We start from the raw sequence: 15,641 nt of genomic DNA, 5'->3' as shown, positions 1-15,641 counted from the left end.
TGCAATTTCATTGATTTACATAATGTAATGAAATTGATTACATTTATACTAACAGTACCAATAGTAATACCTCTCTTTACCACAGAGGAACCTTGATGAAAAAAACAAGATCTCTGTCTGAGAGAGAGAAAAAGAAACGGATAATGACACTCTGATTTGGGCCACCTGAAATAGATGAGAATAATCACAAGGTAAATCATCAAGGACAGTCTAAATGGATACATTCTAAAACGATGATATTGAAACTAAGTTAATGAATCAAAGTTAATTAAAAAATCCGCTTGATTGAAAGTAGTTGTTGCCAAACACAATAATTAATCGTGTTAGCAATGCTGAACGATACCAGGAAATATGAATTCCCTGAACAGGGGATGACAGCATATCACAATCCTGCATAATACTCGAGTTACTGCAGGAAGCAATTACCATCCATAATTTTTTCTAATAAACTTGTATCCCTCTGATGACAACCAATTAAACATGCACAATTATGGTTACCATATAGTTATTCATAAGATGATTAGCATTCCCCCTTTCATTCATATTGGCTGCATACTGATGAGATGCAGGTTAAGCAGCAGATACGTATGCAAATCACATGCAAATCGACATACAGAAATAGCAGGAAGGAACAACGACGTCATAAGTGCTGTCAATAATGGCATTGCAGACAGGAAATTAAGAGGTATGATTATTTATGCATGTGCCTTGGTAATTTTTGCTATTTTTTATCTGTGGACTTTTAACTTTATTTAGTTGTTCAAAGATGAATAAAATGTTTGATTCCTTTTGTGATATTCAGCCTTTTTTACTGTTCAGCTCCATATATTCCAAGTGAAGCATGCCTGAACAGTTTTAAGAGAATTGAGAGACAATTCATGTGAGAATAACTGTTGGTGCAATCTCTCTCTTGCTCCTTCTGTCATTCTTACTCTGATATACACAAAACGATTCATGAATGCAGTTATCACTCAAGTTTCAACACTTTGAGGTTTATTGTTACTTTAATATCATACAAACAAATCTAATATGTATAATTACATTTTGGCAAACCATTTTTAATCACAGGGTTCATTCTGTTTGTATAATCAGTTCATCTATATGTAATACAATCTGATTATAAATTAATCTAGAAACACAATATTTAACAACAGAAAGATTTTCAAGAAAATCACAATTGTTAGAAATGTAATATAGTATATTTCATCATTGCATTAATATTGTTATTACAAGATATTAACTTAATTGCAGAAGACTAATACAGTGTAATACAACACTGGAAAGATAACATCTGCTTAACACAAACAGAGATTTCAGATATTTTATATACACGAGTGAATATGTAACCAACAATCTGAGTTGCTAATACAATATCTGACTGCATGCCTAGTTGAATATCATTCTAAACGATGAGGCTAAATAATCTTGCACACTTAAGACAAAGAAATGTCTTATGCAATAAAATACATCAGAATTTAGATAGAGCTGGAAATGTACATTGTGATTTTTTTTTTCTTTATTATTATCCATGATTAGATTACCAATAGGTTTTCTCAATATTTTTCTCAGTTTCTAACTATGTAAGAGAAAAAGATCACTTTGCACAAAAAGGAATGAAGAAGAAAAGGTTGGAAGAGAGTGAAAGGTAACCATCAGTGAGGCATAGCTTTGAGAATGGCATTCACCTCTTCTGCCACAGCAGTCAATGCAAATTCAAACTGTTCCTAAAGAGAAAGAGGGAAAGATAAATTAAAACTTAAGAACAGCACTTTGGAAACAAAGTCAAACATTTTGCACTAATGAGAGCGGATGCCAGTGTTATATCCATATGTTGCAGAATAAATAGACCTAAAAAAGATGTTGGCTTGTGTATCATGTAAGAGGAAGAAACAGCCAGAAGGTCACTTGATACCTTGCTGTGAGTATTCTCTGTCTCCTTATATAAGTGTGTTAAAAGCTGCAGAGAGTGTGTGACTCAATGTGCTCTGTTTAAACTGACTCAAAATCTGTCTCTTCCCATAGTGGCACCCCATGAAGATCGATCATTGTCTGAAGAGAGACCCTCAAATCTAACGTTTGACACAGAAGCTTCTCTCCGCAGGCCATGGAATAAACCAAGCTAAAGTGGGCGGAAGGTTTTATGCAAAGCTTCCAAAAAGTATACGAATCCCTCTTGATTTCACTTTATATGCACTTTTCAGAATTCCAAACCAACATAAATTTGTCTTTAAAACATATTCAATATCATGTGAAAGTGTAGCAGTATTTTTTTGTTGTGATGCTAGTGAAAATACAGTAAATATCTTATATACTATCTGATGATGTTTTTAATCATTCCTGTAACTAATGAATATACTATTTTAATAATCGTTTAATCTTGAAGGCCCCAGTGGCAAATGCTTATTGTAATCTGAGGATCAGATTAAGAAATACAGTGAATGACCTAATAAACGTAAATAACCTTAAATGCATGAAAGAGATTTGAATTTTCACAAATAATATGCATTATCATGTACAAGGTGCTTTGGAAAGAAAAAAGAAACTTTAAAACTGTGTGGTGTAAAAGTAACCATTTTGCCACTAGATGGTGTCACGTTAATGCCTCAATGTTACCCAGAAACAATGACGGCACGGTTGTGGATATTCATCTGATCAGTCAAGCTGTTTATGAGGTTTTCTTCCAAGGTAAACAAAAGCCTGAGAGCTCATGTAACTGCTTGTGCACAAAACATTCCTATTCTGGGCCAGGAGTGGAGAGGGTAGAATGGATTTTACGAGGCACACCAATTTCACACATGAGTACCAGCTTTGAGACTGTTCTAAAAGTGGAGGGCAAGGGGGCATCATGTCGACATAAAGTATGTCGACTTTTAGAGCAACACAGAGCTAAAATATTGACTGAAAATGCAAGTACAGTAAAAACACAATTGTATTATGGCTACATTATTTTATAAGAGTAGGTACAATTTCAGCCCAGGCATTTAGGCAAGAAAATACAAGTAACAGATTTTTACAAGCAACCAAACAATTACTGGATCTTAAAGAGAAAAGAACAACCTGATGTGTTTCACTAAAATATATAGTTAAATATATTGAAAGGAAGTGAATTATAATTTTTATCTTTCTGTTGAAAACAGTTTTATGGTGTTTATTTAAAAATGATATAAAAGGGGACAGCATGTCCCAAGAGGTACAACAGCAATCATTAATTTAAACTGCATTAATGTTTTGCACAAAAATAAGATCCAAACATTAACTCTATTCCTTGTTAGCGAGTCAATTTTGAATGACAAGGGGGAGTTTCAGACTAAGAAAACAAATTATAATAAAAAATGCTGTAATTTCCAGCATGACTTTTGCTGAATACTTTTAAAACATATTTTGAATCCTAATGGTAGTTTGTACATTTTGTTATCTTGCAGTTCCTTTAGAAACACATAAAAATTCAGTATTATGAATTTGTCACAGGCCATAATAAATGCAAACTACTTTTTTGCACATTTTGAGATTAAGAATGAAGAGCACATTTGTCTGAAGTTTGTTGTAACTGACAATTAAAAAAATTAGATTCCTTTTATAATTTATTTATGAATTAATAAATAATACATGTTTATTCATTAAACGTATAAAATAAGATAATAAAAATATTCAATTAGCTATCACTTATATAATACTTATTTATACAGTTACTTTCAGTATGGTCTCAACAGAGTAGCAAATATACACTTAAACCTGTGTAACCCGCACACACACACACAAGACGAGACAGTCACAATGTCGGAGGAAAAACTGCTTTAATAAAAATAAAGCAGGCAAAAGTACATAACAGGGTAAATCCAGAGGGAGAATCGTCGAGGGAAGCGTAGGGTCAAAAGCCGGGGAATCAAAGTATAAACAAGGGGCAAATCCAATGAGAATGGTCGAGGGAAGCGAGGGTCAAAGCCGGGGTAATAAGAATAGAGTAGCGGGAAGGACTAAACAGGGGAGCTAGGGGAACAAGAGAGCTGGCAAGCTAAGGGGTAACGAATCACAGGGGGGTCAAAACTAGACGAGACTAGCGGGGGGCAAAGACACGGGAATCTAAATACAATAACCAACACCAGGGTGGTGATATATATAGGGGCGAGTGCAGGTGTAAACCATGACAGGTGATGAGACGAGTGCAGGTGAAACTAATGTGCAGGAGTGCAGATGACGCGAGTGCGGGTGGTCATAATGTTCTGGGGATTGGAAGCGCGTGAGAAACTCGAGGAAGGGAGATTGCCTACGAGCATGTGAGCGAGTAGGAGCAAAGTGGGCGTGAGGGCTCGAGCGAGCAAAAAGAGCGTGAAAAGCTCGAGGGGGCGGAGTGAGGGAGTGTGCGTGTGTGTGCTAGACGATGCGGGGAGAAGCAGAAGAGCGGGGTTCGTGACAACCTGTAAGCAAACTTTTCAATACCTTCTATGTAGACTTTATAGTTTGCATTTAAACACTAGCTAACCAGCTTAGATAGTGGGTTTTTATATTTGATCAACACCATGCAACTCTAATTTTGTATAGCCCTCAGGAGGGGATTGTCATTTACTCCTCTTGTTATCTCTACTGAAGAGTTCTAAATACATTTTACTGTAGTGTAGTTTATAGAAGTGTTATAGAGATAATATCACTCAATATTATAAGGCTCTCAATGCAGTTGTTCAAAAAGTTGTCGCTGGAGGCATCAACAGGACACAATTGCCAAGAAAGAAGTGATCAATTTGAAGTTAATTTTCTGTGCCTGGATTTTTGGGCTACATTGACAGTGTAGTTTTTACAAATCAATGTTACTTGTAGCAGTTTGTTTAGGGTTGGATTTTATAGGATGTTTCTGTATGTGTGCAGGTGTAAATGCTTCTATACTTAGTTACTTACTTAATGGGCAACATTATAACTAAGTATAGAACTTTAAGTTTTCACAATAAACAAACATCTTACTAATTTATTCAGAATAAATAATATATTTATTAATTGATTATTTATTTTTTTTTTTAAACACCTCCATTTTGTCGCATTTCCACATGATTCTTTAAGGAGAGTTTTGATGGTGTCTTACCTTAGTCTGTACCATGCCTGATCTCTGGTCCCTTAGATGCTCTAGGGTAGCAGCAATATCAATCTCCTTAGCACCTGCAAAACAGCCACAAAACACTAGTTCAAAGTACCCAGCATAATCCCAAATAAATCTCTCACTCTCTCTAGCTCTCTCTCTCTCTATTTCTATGGAGTTACATTCACCTACAATGTTGGACAAAGCTTATACAGCAGACTGTCTCTCTACCTTGTTTTGAGCTGAAATCAAGGTCAGTAGGGAAAATTATGTTCTGATAATTTTTTTATTTTTTATAAATTGCCTGGTTTAGGTATTGGTAAAGTAGATATACACTATTTGGTTCATATTTAGAAGATTTAGCCATAGCCTGCACTTAACACGGGTAGTTTTAATACATCCTACACTAACACACTCACTCATGTTGAAAGATTCTGAGATGGTGGCCAACACTACTAAAACTACTTTACTCTTTTCTCAGTACTGCTGTTCTTGTCTATACAAACTTACAAAGGCAACTCTGACTGAACCGAAACTGTAAAGTGAATATTCATTTTTTCACTTGGCAGAAGAGTGAAAAGGCAGATTAGGAGAAATCTCCCTTTGCCTTTAGCTTGAATGACTTTTGCAGGAACATTGTTGATCCTCATAAATGAGAGGAGAACAGGACAGGTCTAACGAGCCTTATTTCTCATTCGCTTATTCTTCAAAAAGAAAAGAAAGACTATCCCTCCCCTCTTCACAGATAGATAGAGAGAGAGAGAGAGAGAGAGAGAGAGAGAGAGAGAGAGAGAGAGAGTGTGAGGGAAAAGAAAGGAGAAAAGCGGGAATTCTTATAGATGCACTCTGAAAACGAGTGTGTGCAGCTGGGGTTCCAGCCTCAAAAGTGCTCCAACACTTTCATGTTTTAAGAAGTGCAAGATTCCTAAGTTTAGCTGGAGAAAGAGAGAGAGAGAGAGAGAGAGAGAGAGAGAGAGAGAGAGAGAGAGAGAGAGAGAGAGAGAGAGAGAGAGAGAGAGAGAGAGAGAGAGAGAGAGAGAGAGAGAGAAACAAGAAAAGGCTTTGGAATTAAAACAGCGTTCTTCACTAATTTATAATTCATTCCTAGAGTTGAAGAAAGGAAAAAGAAATACAGGAGTGTTTGAGAGAAAAAAATTAAGAACAGGAGAGAGAGGAAAAGGGAAATGGAAGAGGGAGATGTCTGTTGTTTAAGACTTTCTAGGGCTTTGATCACACAACTGAACATTGAAAATTGGGCAACCTGGGAGCCCCTTTTTTACAGAGAGCAGACAAAAGGGAGATGGAAGGGGGCAGGTGAGGGCCGAGGCTCCGTGCCCCCTTACAGCATGGGAAAGAAGCCCAAATGTGGTGACACTCTCCCTTACATCTGGCCTTTGATCCCCCATTATGGAAAAAGCTATGGACCATGATCAGGTTAGGAGTTGGGATGGACCAAATCGAGAGTAAGCAGGATAAAAAGAAGGATGGGGGAGGGGTATTGGCAAATGCATGGGTGACCTCACCAGATGGGGTCAGGAACAATGCTTTGGCCAGGTTACAGAGGTGTCTTCTATCTCTCCATTCACCTATTTCAGTTATGTCTACACTTTTCTCTGTCCTTTCCTTTTTATTTCACTTTTGCTAATAATATTTGTTTGAGGTCCTTATTAAGTCCTCAATTATCCATTAATATATGGCAAAACATTCATGTGAAAAATTGTGTTAAAACAGCAGCTCATATTGTGCTCTTACCCTTTGCCATTTTATTTAGAACCATGTCAATCAAAATGTAAGTTCCACTCCTACCGGCACCATCACTGCAAATGAAGAAAAAAACTTGTTATCACTTCTGAAAAGAGAGAGCAGACCTGTCTGAATGAGCATTACAGTGTGTCTGTTGAGATGAAAACAAAGTGCTCATTTCTCTGTTGTGTTTCAGCCACACTGTTTGTTGTTGCATCATCCTTCAGCAGTCACAATCATTCTGTCAACAGAGGACTGTAGTCTTGTTTTCCTTTTTTTGCAGAACTAAACTACATTTAAAAATCTATCTATCTATCTATCTATCTATCTATCTATCTATCTATCTATCTATCTATCTATCTATCTATCTATCTATCTATCTATCTATCTATCTATCTATCTATCTATCTATCTATCTATCTATCTATCTATCTATCTATCTATCTATCATCTGTCTTTCTGTCTGCTATCCATCCATCCATCCATCCATCCAGCTATCATCTGTCTGTCTGTCTGCTATCCATCCATCCATCTATCTATATAAATAAATATGCATATACAATACAACATATAGTTCAATATAAAGGGACAGTTCGCCCAACAATGAAAAACTTCTGGAAGATGTGATGGTCATTATCCCCTGGTGTTGAAGATCATTTGGGCACTATTTTAGTTAAAACAGACTCTCGAATCCTACCAGTTCACACTGAGGGTAAAGGTAATCTATTTGTACCATCTGTCATATAGACACCATTCATTGAACCCTCCACTTATCTTACCAGTGGATACATTCTACCATAGCCTGTGAGGTAATTCAGAATTAAATCACTAGATAAAATGTTGCTTTCAGTTTTGCATTTTGTACAAAGGCACATCCTCCCTCCAACAATTAACAAAGTTATAACCAAAATATAGTCATAGCATTTTAGACTGAAATAACTAGCTTGTATAGTATATGCTTGTATGTATATATATATATATATATATATATATATATATATATATATATATATATATATATATATATATATAATTATTTATCTTTTGCTTTTAATTTAATAGTATTGTGGTACTTGCCTGCAGTGAACAATTATAGGACAAGACCTGCCTCGGTAGCACTTGTTAACCTTTCTGTAATGACAGAAAAAAGAGCCAATTAAAATCGGAAGTGTAAATAAGCAGTTCTTGGACAAATGCATGTGCATTTAAAAACTGTTAGAGATTGCAACATTGCAAATAAATAAACATGTGCATGTATATGGCATTGCTCAATATCAACACATTACAGTCAACCAGGAGAGAAAAAATAGGCATATGTCTTATACCTGTCTATCAAAACCATTTATAGACAAAAAAGTCCATGCCAAATAGTTAAAACTAATGGAGAGGCCATTAAATCCTCCAAATTTTGACAAGCCATTAAGAAAATGATGGATACTTTGGTTAGATGTCACGATCCAAAACACATTAACATTGCACAGTTATCATGCCTGTAAAACCATAAGGCCTTTTCATGCACATACTCAGTTCTTGTTGCCATGGAAACCTACTGTGTTAACTCATATTGTTTCTCTCATCAAACCCTGCTTTGTGCATACCTCAAGGTTGATTTCTCAAGAGATACTAAAAAAGACTTTTCAGATCATATCTACAGGATTCCCAATTTCGACTAAACTTAAGATGCACACATTCATATCAAAGTTTTCTGGTAGCATCAAAGCAATAGGATACAATATGTACATTTTGAAAATAAAATTTCCTACACAGGAGATAAAATGGCTGCTTGTTAGCACTAGTTGTGTATTAGAAAGGACAGATCTGAAAGAGTGAAAGGGGACTGTCATGCATTTGTGGCAGTATTGGGTGAGACATAGGGGCAAAGAGGTAGGGAAAGATCTGGCAAGTGAGAGGTAAGGGTGGGGAGGCAAGGAGAGGGCCTGGAAGAGGAGATACAGTTTCCAATGATCACTTTTGTGACTATGCAACTGGGCTCATATAACTAGCTGCAACATCACAAAAATGACACTGGCAACCGCTAATTAGCTGGCCAACCAAAAACAAAAGAGGTGAGTCAGGAATGTTTGACAGATTCAGTGTGTCATGACAGTTTACGAGACAAGACTGTGTCAAAGGACTTTGGGGAAATAGTCAAATTGGCAACAGAAACCACAGCAAGTGAAACATTCCTTAAAATGTGCAAAGGGAAACTGTAACATCATGAAGACTGACAGGTGTGCTGAAGCATGCTTTGAATAGGACAATTTTGAAGAGTTAGTTGGTTTGTGATATTCCAACCACATTTTAAAAACGTGTGTAACCTGACATTGAGGACATCACAAAATTTAGCTATTTCTAACTGCTCTAATCTTAAACATTAGTTTTGTTGGTGTAACCTACTGTATTCAGGTTGATTCAGTTATGTTTACCAATATTTTGAAGCACATTTTTAGGGTAACATTTATTTTTCAGAGTACCTTCAAGACATTTACACTCAGAGTAGGAGTGATGATTTAGAATCTTCCCATGATTCCAAGATTAGACCAAAAATAAATAATTAAATGAAAATATGTAAACCAAAATCAGCACACAATCTCACTAGAAATGTCCTATATTCTGTAAAATAGTGTGACAAATAAACAAAGACAAAATATCACAGCACAGTAGAAGACTTGCTAAAATGTAACCAAAACATATTGAGCTATTGCAGGTATTCACATTGGTGTTTCATTTCTTTACGGTTTTACCCCTGAGGCCTATTGCATTTCTTCAGAATGCTCACGTCAGGTGAAAAATTAAAATTTTCACACTGCCACTGCCTTTTCTTTCACTACTGTTTTATAGCTAAACATTTCACATTTATTTAGTCTCTAAATTAATCATTAGGTATAAATGTGGACAGCCATGTACAGACATCCACATATACAGTATATGTATCTGATATCTGGTAAAATAATCTAAGAGCTAAAGGACTAGCTAATTAATCTATTTTTAATTAACTAATTAATTGCACAGTTTTCTGTGATTAATGATGATTACTCACAATTAAATTATGGTACATGGTAGCCTGCATTACAGAAAACATAAAAAAAAAATCATCATATATATATATACTTTATATTTGTTTCAAAAACCTTTCAAGAAATTGGTTAGTCATAATTTATTTAAATTATTTAAATATCTATATGTTCAAATGTAATTAGTTTAAATGTTAGTTAATTAGACAGATACAAGTATATGTATACTTGCCATAAAATCAGTGGAAATGTTGCAATTACAATTTGGGTAAAATGTTCTGAAGTTTTCCAATTTACATTTTTTAAATAATAGGATCAAATAGGCAGATTCAATTCATATCAAACTTTATTGGCAAGTGAAACTTAAGTATACATTACCAATGCATTATTAGACACTATACATAAAGATATAAAACATATTGAATGCTGAAATTTTATTTGCCTAAGTATACAATATAAAAATTATTATTTTCTTTGGCTGCCATTCAGTCTCTACAAGCATACCTGACTGCAGCTTGCTGAACAGCCAGGTCCTTCTCAGTCTCTATCATGCACACGCTGGGTGTCACTCAGGCGGTTTTAGATGAAAGATGAAAGTGAGTGAGTATTTTTGGGAGATGCGAAAGAAACAGCAGCTTGACTGTATCTTATGCATGCCTGGTTCCCCGCTTGTGGGTTAAGTCTTTCTCTGTATAGTAAATCCGCTCCCTTGTTTATTATGCCAAGGACATGTGTTGCGCTTAATGAATAAGCGTGTGCTGCTCTACACAATCAGTTTCTATGCTAGGATGTGCAATTGAGTCAAGCGTGTACCTCCTGAAAATGTATATATGCCAATTTTAGCCACAGAAAGTGGGAAAAATATTTGTGAAATTTGGCCCATTGTACAAAAGTGCCTGGGTTTGTTCCTTGTTGGCAGCAGATGCCATAACCTACCCCACCCTAATCAGAGCATGTAAGGCTGAGTAGCCTGCCAGGAACTACTCGGGACACCTTTCTCCCATCGCGCAAAGTTTCAGGAAATACGGATACTGCATACGTTTATTGATTTAAAAAAAAAAGTTAAACAAAAAATACTTATCACAAAAATTAATGCGTTAAATTTCCCAGCCCTACCACATACAGAATGACATTCAGGCTTTTACAGTTTAATGAAATACAGAAGAAGCGCACATACCTTCGGAAGTCCAGCAAGGTTCTAGCCGACTCTGGAACATTCTGATCCATCCAGGACAAGTAGTGGAACTGAGTAACTGTACGGGTCTCATTGGTCTGGACGTTCTTCAGGTAGAAACTGCGCACCAGGAAATCATCACACCAGATATGCTCAGAGACCAGATTTACCTGCAGAAAAATAATATCAGCCATGTCACCCTGCAGCTCTCGCCTGGTTGCCCACTGAAGCTAAGCAGGGTTGAGCCTGTTCAGTACCTGGATGGGAGACCTACTGGGGAAAACTAAGTTTGCTGCTGGAAGTGGTAATAGGGAGACCACCCTGCTGTCTGTGTGGGTCCTAATGACCAAGTGTAGTGATGGGACACTATACTATAAAAAAGCACTGTCTTTTGGATGAGACGTTAAACTGAGGTCCTGACTCTCTGTGGTCATTAAAAATCCCAGGACACTTCTTGTAAAGAGTAGGGGTATAACCCTGGTGTCTTGGCCAAATTCCTCCCCATTGGCCCTTATCTATCATGCCCCCCCCCCATAATAATCTCCATCCCTGAATTGGCTACATCACTCTACTCTCCACTACACCAATAGCTAGTATGTGGTGGATGTTCTGGTACACTATGCCTGCCATCACATTATCCAGGTGGATGCTGCACACTGGTAGTGGTTGAGGAGATCTACAGGGGTCTATAACTATAGGGTCATCTGTAATATAACACATGAGAGTCAAGGTTCAAAAACTAAATTATTATAGACCTTTTGGGAAATTTACTATCAGTATTTTATTTAATTAACATTTTTAAGCTTAGCATGCATGGCCCAAACAATTGGTATAGAGTTGATATAATGACTAATTGGGCAATTATTGTTAATAAAAAATCTGAAGTAATAAATAAATTAATCATGTAAATATCAGAGAGGGCATATCAAACTTGAAAACATTACCTCATATATATGGTAAAGTTCAGAGCCTTCATCTGGCCAATACTGATGACACTGTTTGATGCTGTTTTCAGCAAGAGGTGTTAGCATGACAATCACCACACAACCACTCTCCCAAACCATCTACACACAGAAAAGAACACGCAACAGCAATGTTACAATGGAGACACAAGAGGGCTAATAAGGTACCTTAGTACCTTACTGTCAGACAAAATTTTTTTTTTCAAACATAACATTATCACCTCTACAGTAAGTACAGCTAAGTTAAGCATCCAGCAAAGCGCTCTTTTAAAACATAATTGGTCTTAATAACTCAATCACTCATCATTGTATTTGAGGATTAGTTTAGACTTCCCACCCCACCTCTCTTGCCCTGTCCCTCTATCTCCCCTTACCCTTCCATACTGAACTTCCTCGGCCTTGCTCCATTTACCCTAATAACACTTTTACTGTGTCCTTCAATCATGAAAAGGCCCACTGCGGCCATTAGGAAAATAAGGGACAACACTGACTTTTATGGGAGCAATAAAATACAATGATCCTGCTCATAAAATAATCAAACTTACATGCCAAATGTCCCCAAAGAGTCATTACCAGAGAAATGTAGAGACATTATACCGTGGTAAAAGTGGTTCAAAATGCAATAAAAAGTTATCATTATGAATATGTTATCATTTTTAATCTTGCAAAACTGGAGATGGAACACTGGAGATGATATTGATGAAAAATCAAATCTCTTAAACTCATGGTTATATGATGAGAGAATGATCACATTACAGTTTTGGATGTTTCATAACAACTTATGATAGACTAAAATCATAAATAATTAGTAAGAACAAAAATCTAATGGGTTGACATTTTTTATAATTTTGTACATTGGTCAAAATAGAAGTTAAAATTTACCCACCATTATAAAAACTATTTCTTGTGTATTTTGACCTGTTCTGATTGATGACATAGGATATAAAGAATATAGAGGTACTGAATTAAAGGCCAACAGAGAAGCTTGTACTAATGTTCCAGAACAGATGATCAAATATTGTTGTTTTGCAGTGCAATATGCAGAAAATTTCAAACAAACCAACAATCAAACATGTACAAATAAAATAAAAACCTCCTTCACAGTGAAGAGTACTGAGACTGGTGTGGTCTTGAATTTGCTGTGATTGGTCAGATTCTTTTTTATAAATTGCACAAAGTGACAACTGCATGGTATGCAAATAAAATGTAACATCCTGAAGAAGTTATTTTTCCTCAAATGCAATCTTTTCACAACAATGTGCATTGGTAAAACATGAATGTTACAGAGAGGTAAATCTAAAATGACTTAAAATGCCAATGTAAACAATAATCAAATCATCTGTGTACAAGTACTGCTCTGTTTAACTACATTTATAGCCTTGTCTTTAAACTTGGTTTTTGTTTATTATACCAATTTTAGAGACCAATTTTAGAGCTTTGTATAATCTAGGTTCTTAGTACTCATCTGTAATATTTCTGTTTTTTATTTATCAATTTTGTTTTTATTTTTTAATGATATACACTATAAGGGAAAAGTACCAAAATCCCAAGCCATGCCTAAATGAGGGAGAAAGATTTTTGTTTACTTTAGGAAATAGTTTTTTTCCTTAGTGTTATTTCCAAAGTAATCAACATTTCATTAAACAGTTTTTTTTTTAAATAATTTTTTATCACTTGGCTGTCAGTCTATAAATCATCTGTATGAAATTAACTCAAATACATCATATACTTTTATGCCGGTAATTGGCAAAATGACAAATACAAACAACCAATAACATTAATTAGTGCACACCCACATCTTTTAGGAAACACAGCTTTGCGATTATAGAGGGTCAAGTGACACATTCTACCAATCAACACATTACCACAGTCAATTTATTAAAATGCTAATGAAGTCTGAGGTGTCCTTTTAAAATCATCTACTTATCTAACCTACAATGAAAACAAAAATGAACAAATAGGGGAAATAAAAACACTGAAAATTGCTGCTCATCAGAGCCATTAATGTTGACACTAAAACCAAAAATCAAACAAACAAATATATAAATTCCACCAAAATCGGTTTGTTATAAGTTATAATCATGTCCCCATGATGAGCTTGTATTGAAGTTTGGTTAACGGGAAAAAGGTTTGAGGGGTAATATTGCAACACAAGATACTCTATCTTACTATCTTTCAATATCTTACGGTAGTAGGTTATGATTTGTTTGAAGGACTGTGTTACTAGTGCTCTTAAAAGTTACTTTTTCTCATTCAGAACATCTGTGTAGGAGATTAGTCTCAGGTGCTCACGTATAATACAACCAGTCCTGCTTGACCCACTCCGAGCAGATTTGAATTTAATGAGGAGGCTAAAGGCTACAGCCTCTAGCGTCAGTCGCTAGTGCACCTCTTTGGGACTGGGGATTGGATTAAGGTTTACTCATACTGCACAGATATCACATACCAGCTGGCTCCCATTACACTAACAATGACATTTTAAATACATACCAGCTCTACCAGTTATGAATGAAACACCTAATGGGTCAATTGGCCATTATGAATTAAGGTAGCATGTTAATAGCTTCTGTGGACATATAGAAAGTGCCCTTTCTAACCTCAAGTCCAAAAATTACTATGCCCTTGTCATTTCTTTTTCTGAAATGTGGGAAACAGAATAGTGGTTAGGCTTAGAATCTTTTTAATTACCATTTACCAATTACCAGTGTAGACCATTTTCTTTACATCATTCATTCTTACATGTTTTGTCTATGTGGACTAGATGTGGACAGTAAACGCTGAGAATCTCACCTGCCAGAAATCTGCCACAGTGGAGAGAAGAGGACCTTGAGCACAGATATAGGCTGGGTTTCGGGGGTCATGGTCCATCTTAAAAGTGAAAAGACAGTCAATAAATAGAGCCCATGAATATTCATATATGAGCTTAACACAAACAATGAAGCACTTTGGAGAAGTTTTTTCAGAGTCATTAAGGACATGCACAGTGTCTCTATTCTACAGCAGAATTAAAGTGAAAAAGCTAAAGGTTAGTGTGACAATGAAAGGCAGAATCAAAGACAAACATGTTCCAAAAGCTGGAATGTCTAGAAAAATGATGAAAATGTTTCAGTGTAATATCCTGTAAAGTCACTATGGTAACTTTAGAGGCAATGAAGCCTTTATGCAAACTGCACTTTCATTTTGGCTATGTATTTGTTTACTGAAAAAAAGTTTGTCCCTTTCCAATCTTGTGGGAAGAGGTAATCAAACGTTCTGCCAAGAGAAACAGAACGTCCAAGACTTTTGTTTGCACTAAAAAACTTTGTAAAAAAAAAAAAAGAAATCAAATAACAAGAAGGCACAGAGGCATGTCACTAATGAGAGCAGAGTCCTCTCTCTCACGATCACCTCCTCTCTCCCAACCCCTCTCTCCTATCTTTCCTTTCTCATTTGTATCTACTCCACATCCTCTCTCTCCTCCATTTCAACATCATTCTATCATCTCCATTCACCCTTTCTTCCTCTGTCTCCCCTCTCTGTCCTCTCCGAGCATGTGCAGTCTTTAATACCTCTGATTAAAGCCGACTCTGGGAGTAAAACGAGGTATCTCTTTAATCAAACGCATTTATTGGTGAGAGGTTCAGTGGCTGAAAGAAGGTGTCTGCGTGTAATTGTGTGTCTATCTGACTGAAAGCTGTCCTGAT

At 36.0% G+C, this 15,641-nt stretch overlaps 1 protein-coding gene across 3 annotated transcripts in view; it reads right to left on the bottom strand.

The window, feature by feature from the left end:
- Window positions 1-1,008: 1,008 nt before the first annotated feature.
- The window catches only part of LOC127627403 (receptor-type tyrosine-protein phosphatase N2-like), a 301,164-nt gene continuing 286,531 nt past the window's right edge, over window positions 1,009-15,641 (bottom strand). For all 3 annotated transcript variants that reach the window (XM_052103780.1, XM_052103859.1, XM_052103942.1), the window contains 7 exons: window positions 14,749-14,826; window positions 11,941-12,060; window positions 11,000-11,166; window positions 7,886-7,939; window positions 6,818-6,882; window positions 5,072-5,145; window positions 1,009-1,724 (listed from right to left, as the gene is read on the bottom strand). In XM_052103780.1, the coding sequence (XP_051959740.1) occupies window positions 1,653-1,724; window positions 5,072-5,145; window positions 6,818-6,882; window positions 7,886-7,939; window positions 11,000-11,166; window positions 11,941-12,060; window positions 14,749-14,826 (630 nt within the window). In that variant the 3' untranslated portion in view covers window positions 1,009-1,652. The remainder of the gene's footprint in view (window positions 1,725-5,071; window positions 5,146-6,817; window positions 6,883-7,885; window positions 7,940-10,999; window positions 11,167-11,940; window positions 12,061-14,748; window positions 14,827-15,641) is intronic.

This window comes from Xyrauchen texanus, chromosome 1, assembly GCF_025860055.1.
Source record: "Xyrauchen texanus isolate HMW12.3.18 chromosome 1, RBS_HiC_50CHRs, whole genome shotgun sequence".
Taxonomy (NCBI): Eukaryota; Metazoa; Chordata; class Actinopteri; order Cypriniformes; family Catostomidae; genus Xyrauchen; species Xyrauchen texanus.
This window is presented reverse-complemented; position numbering and strand designations above follow the sequence as displayed.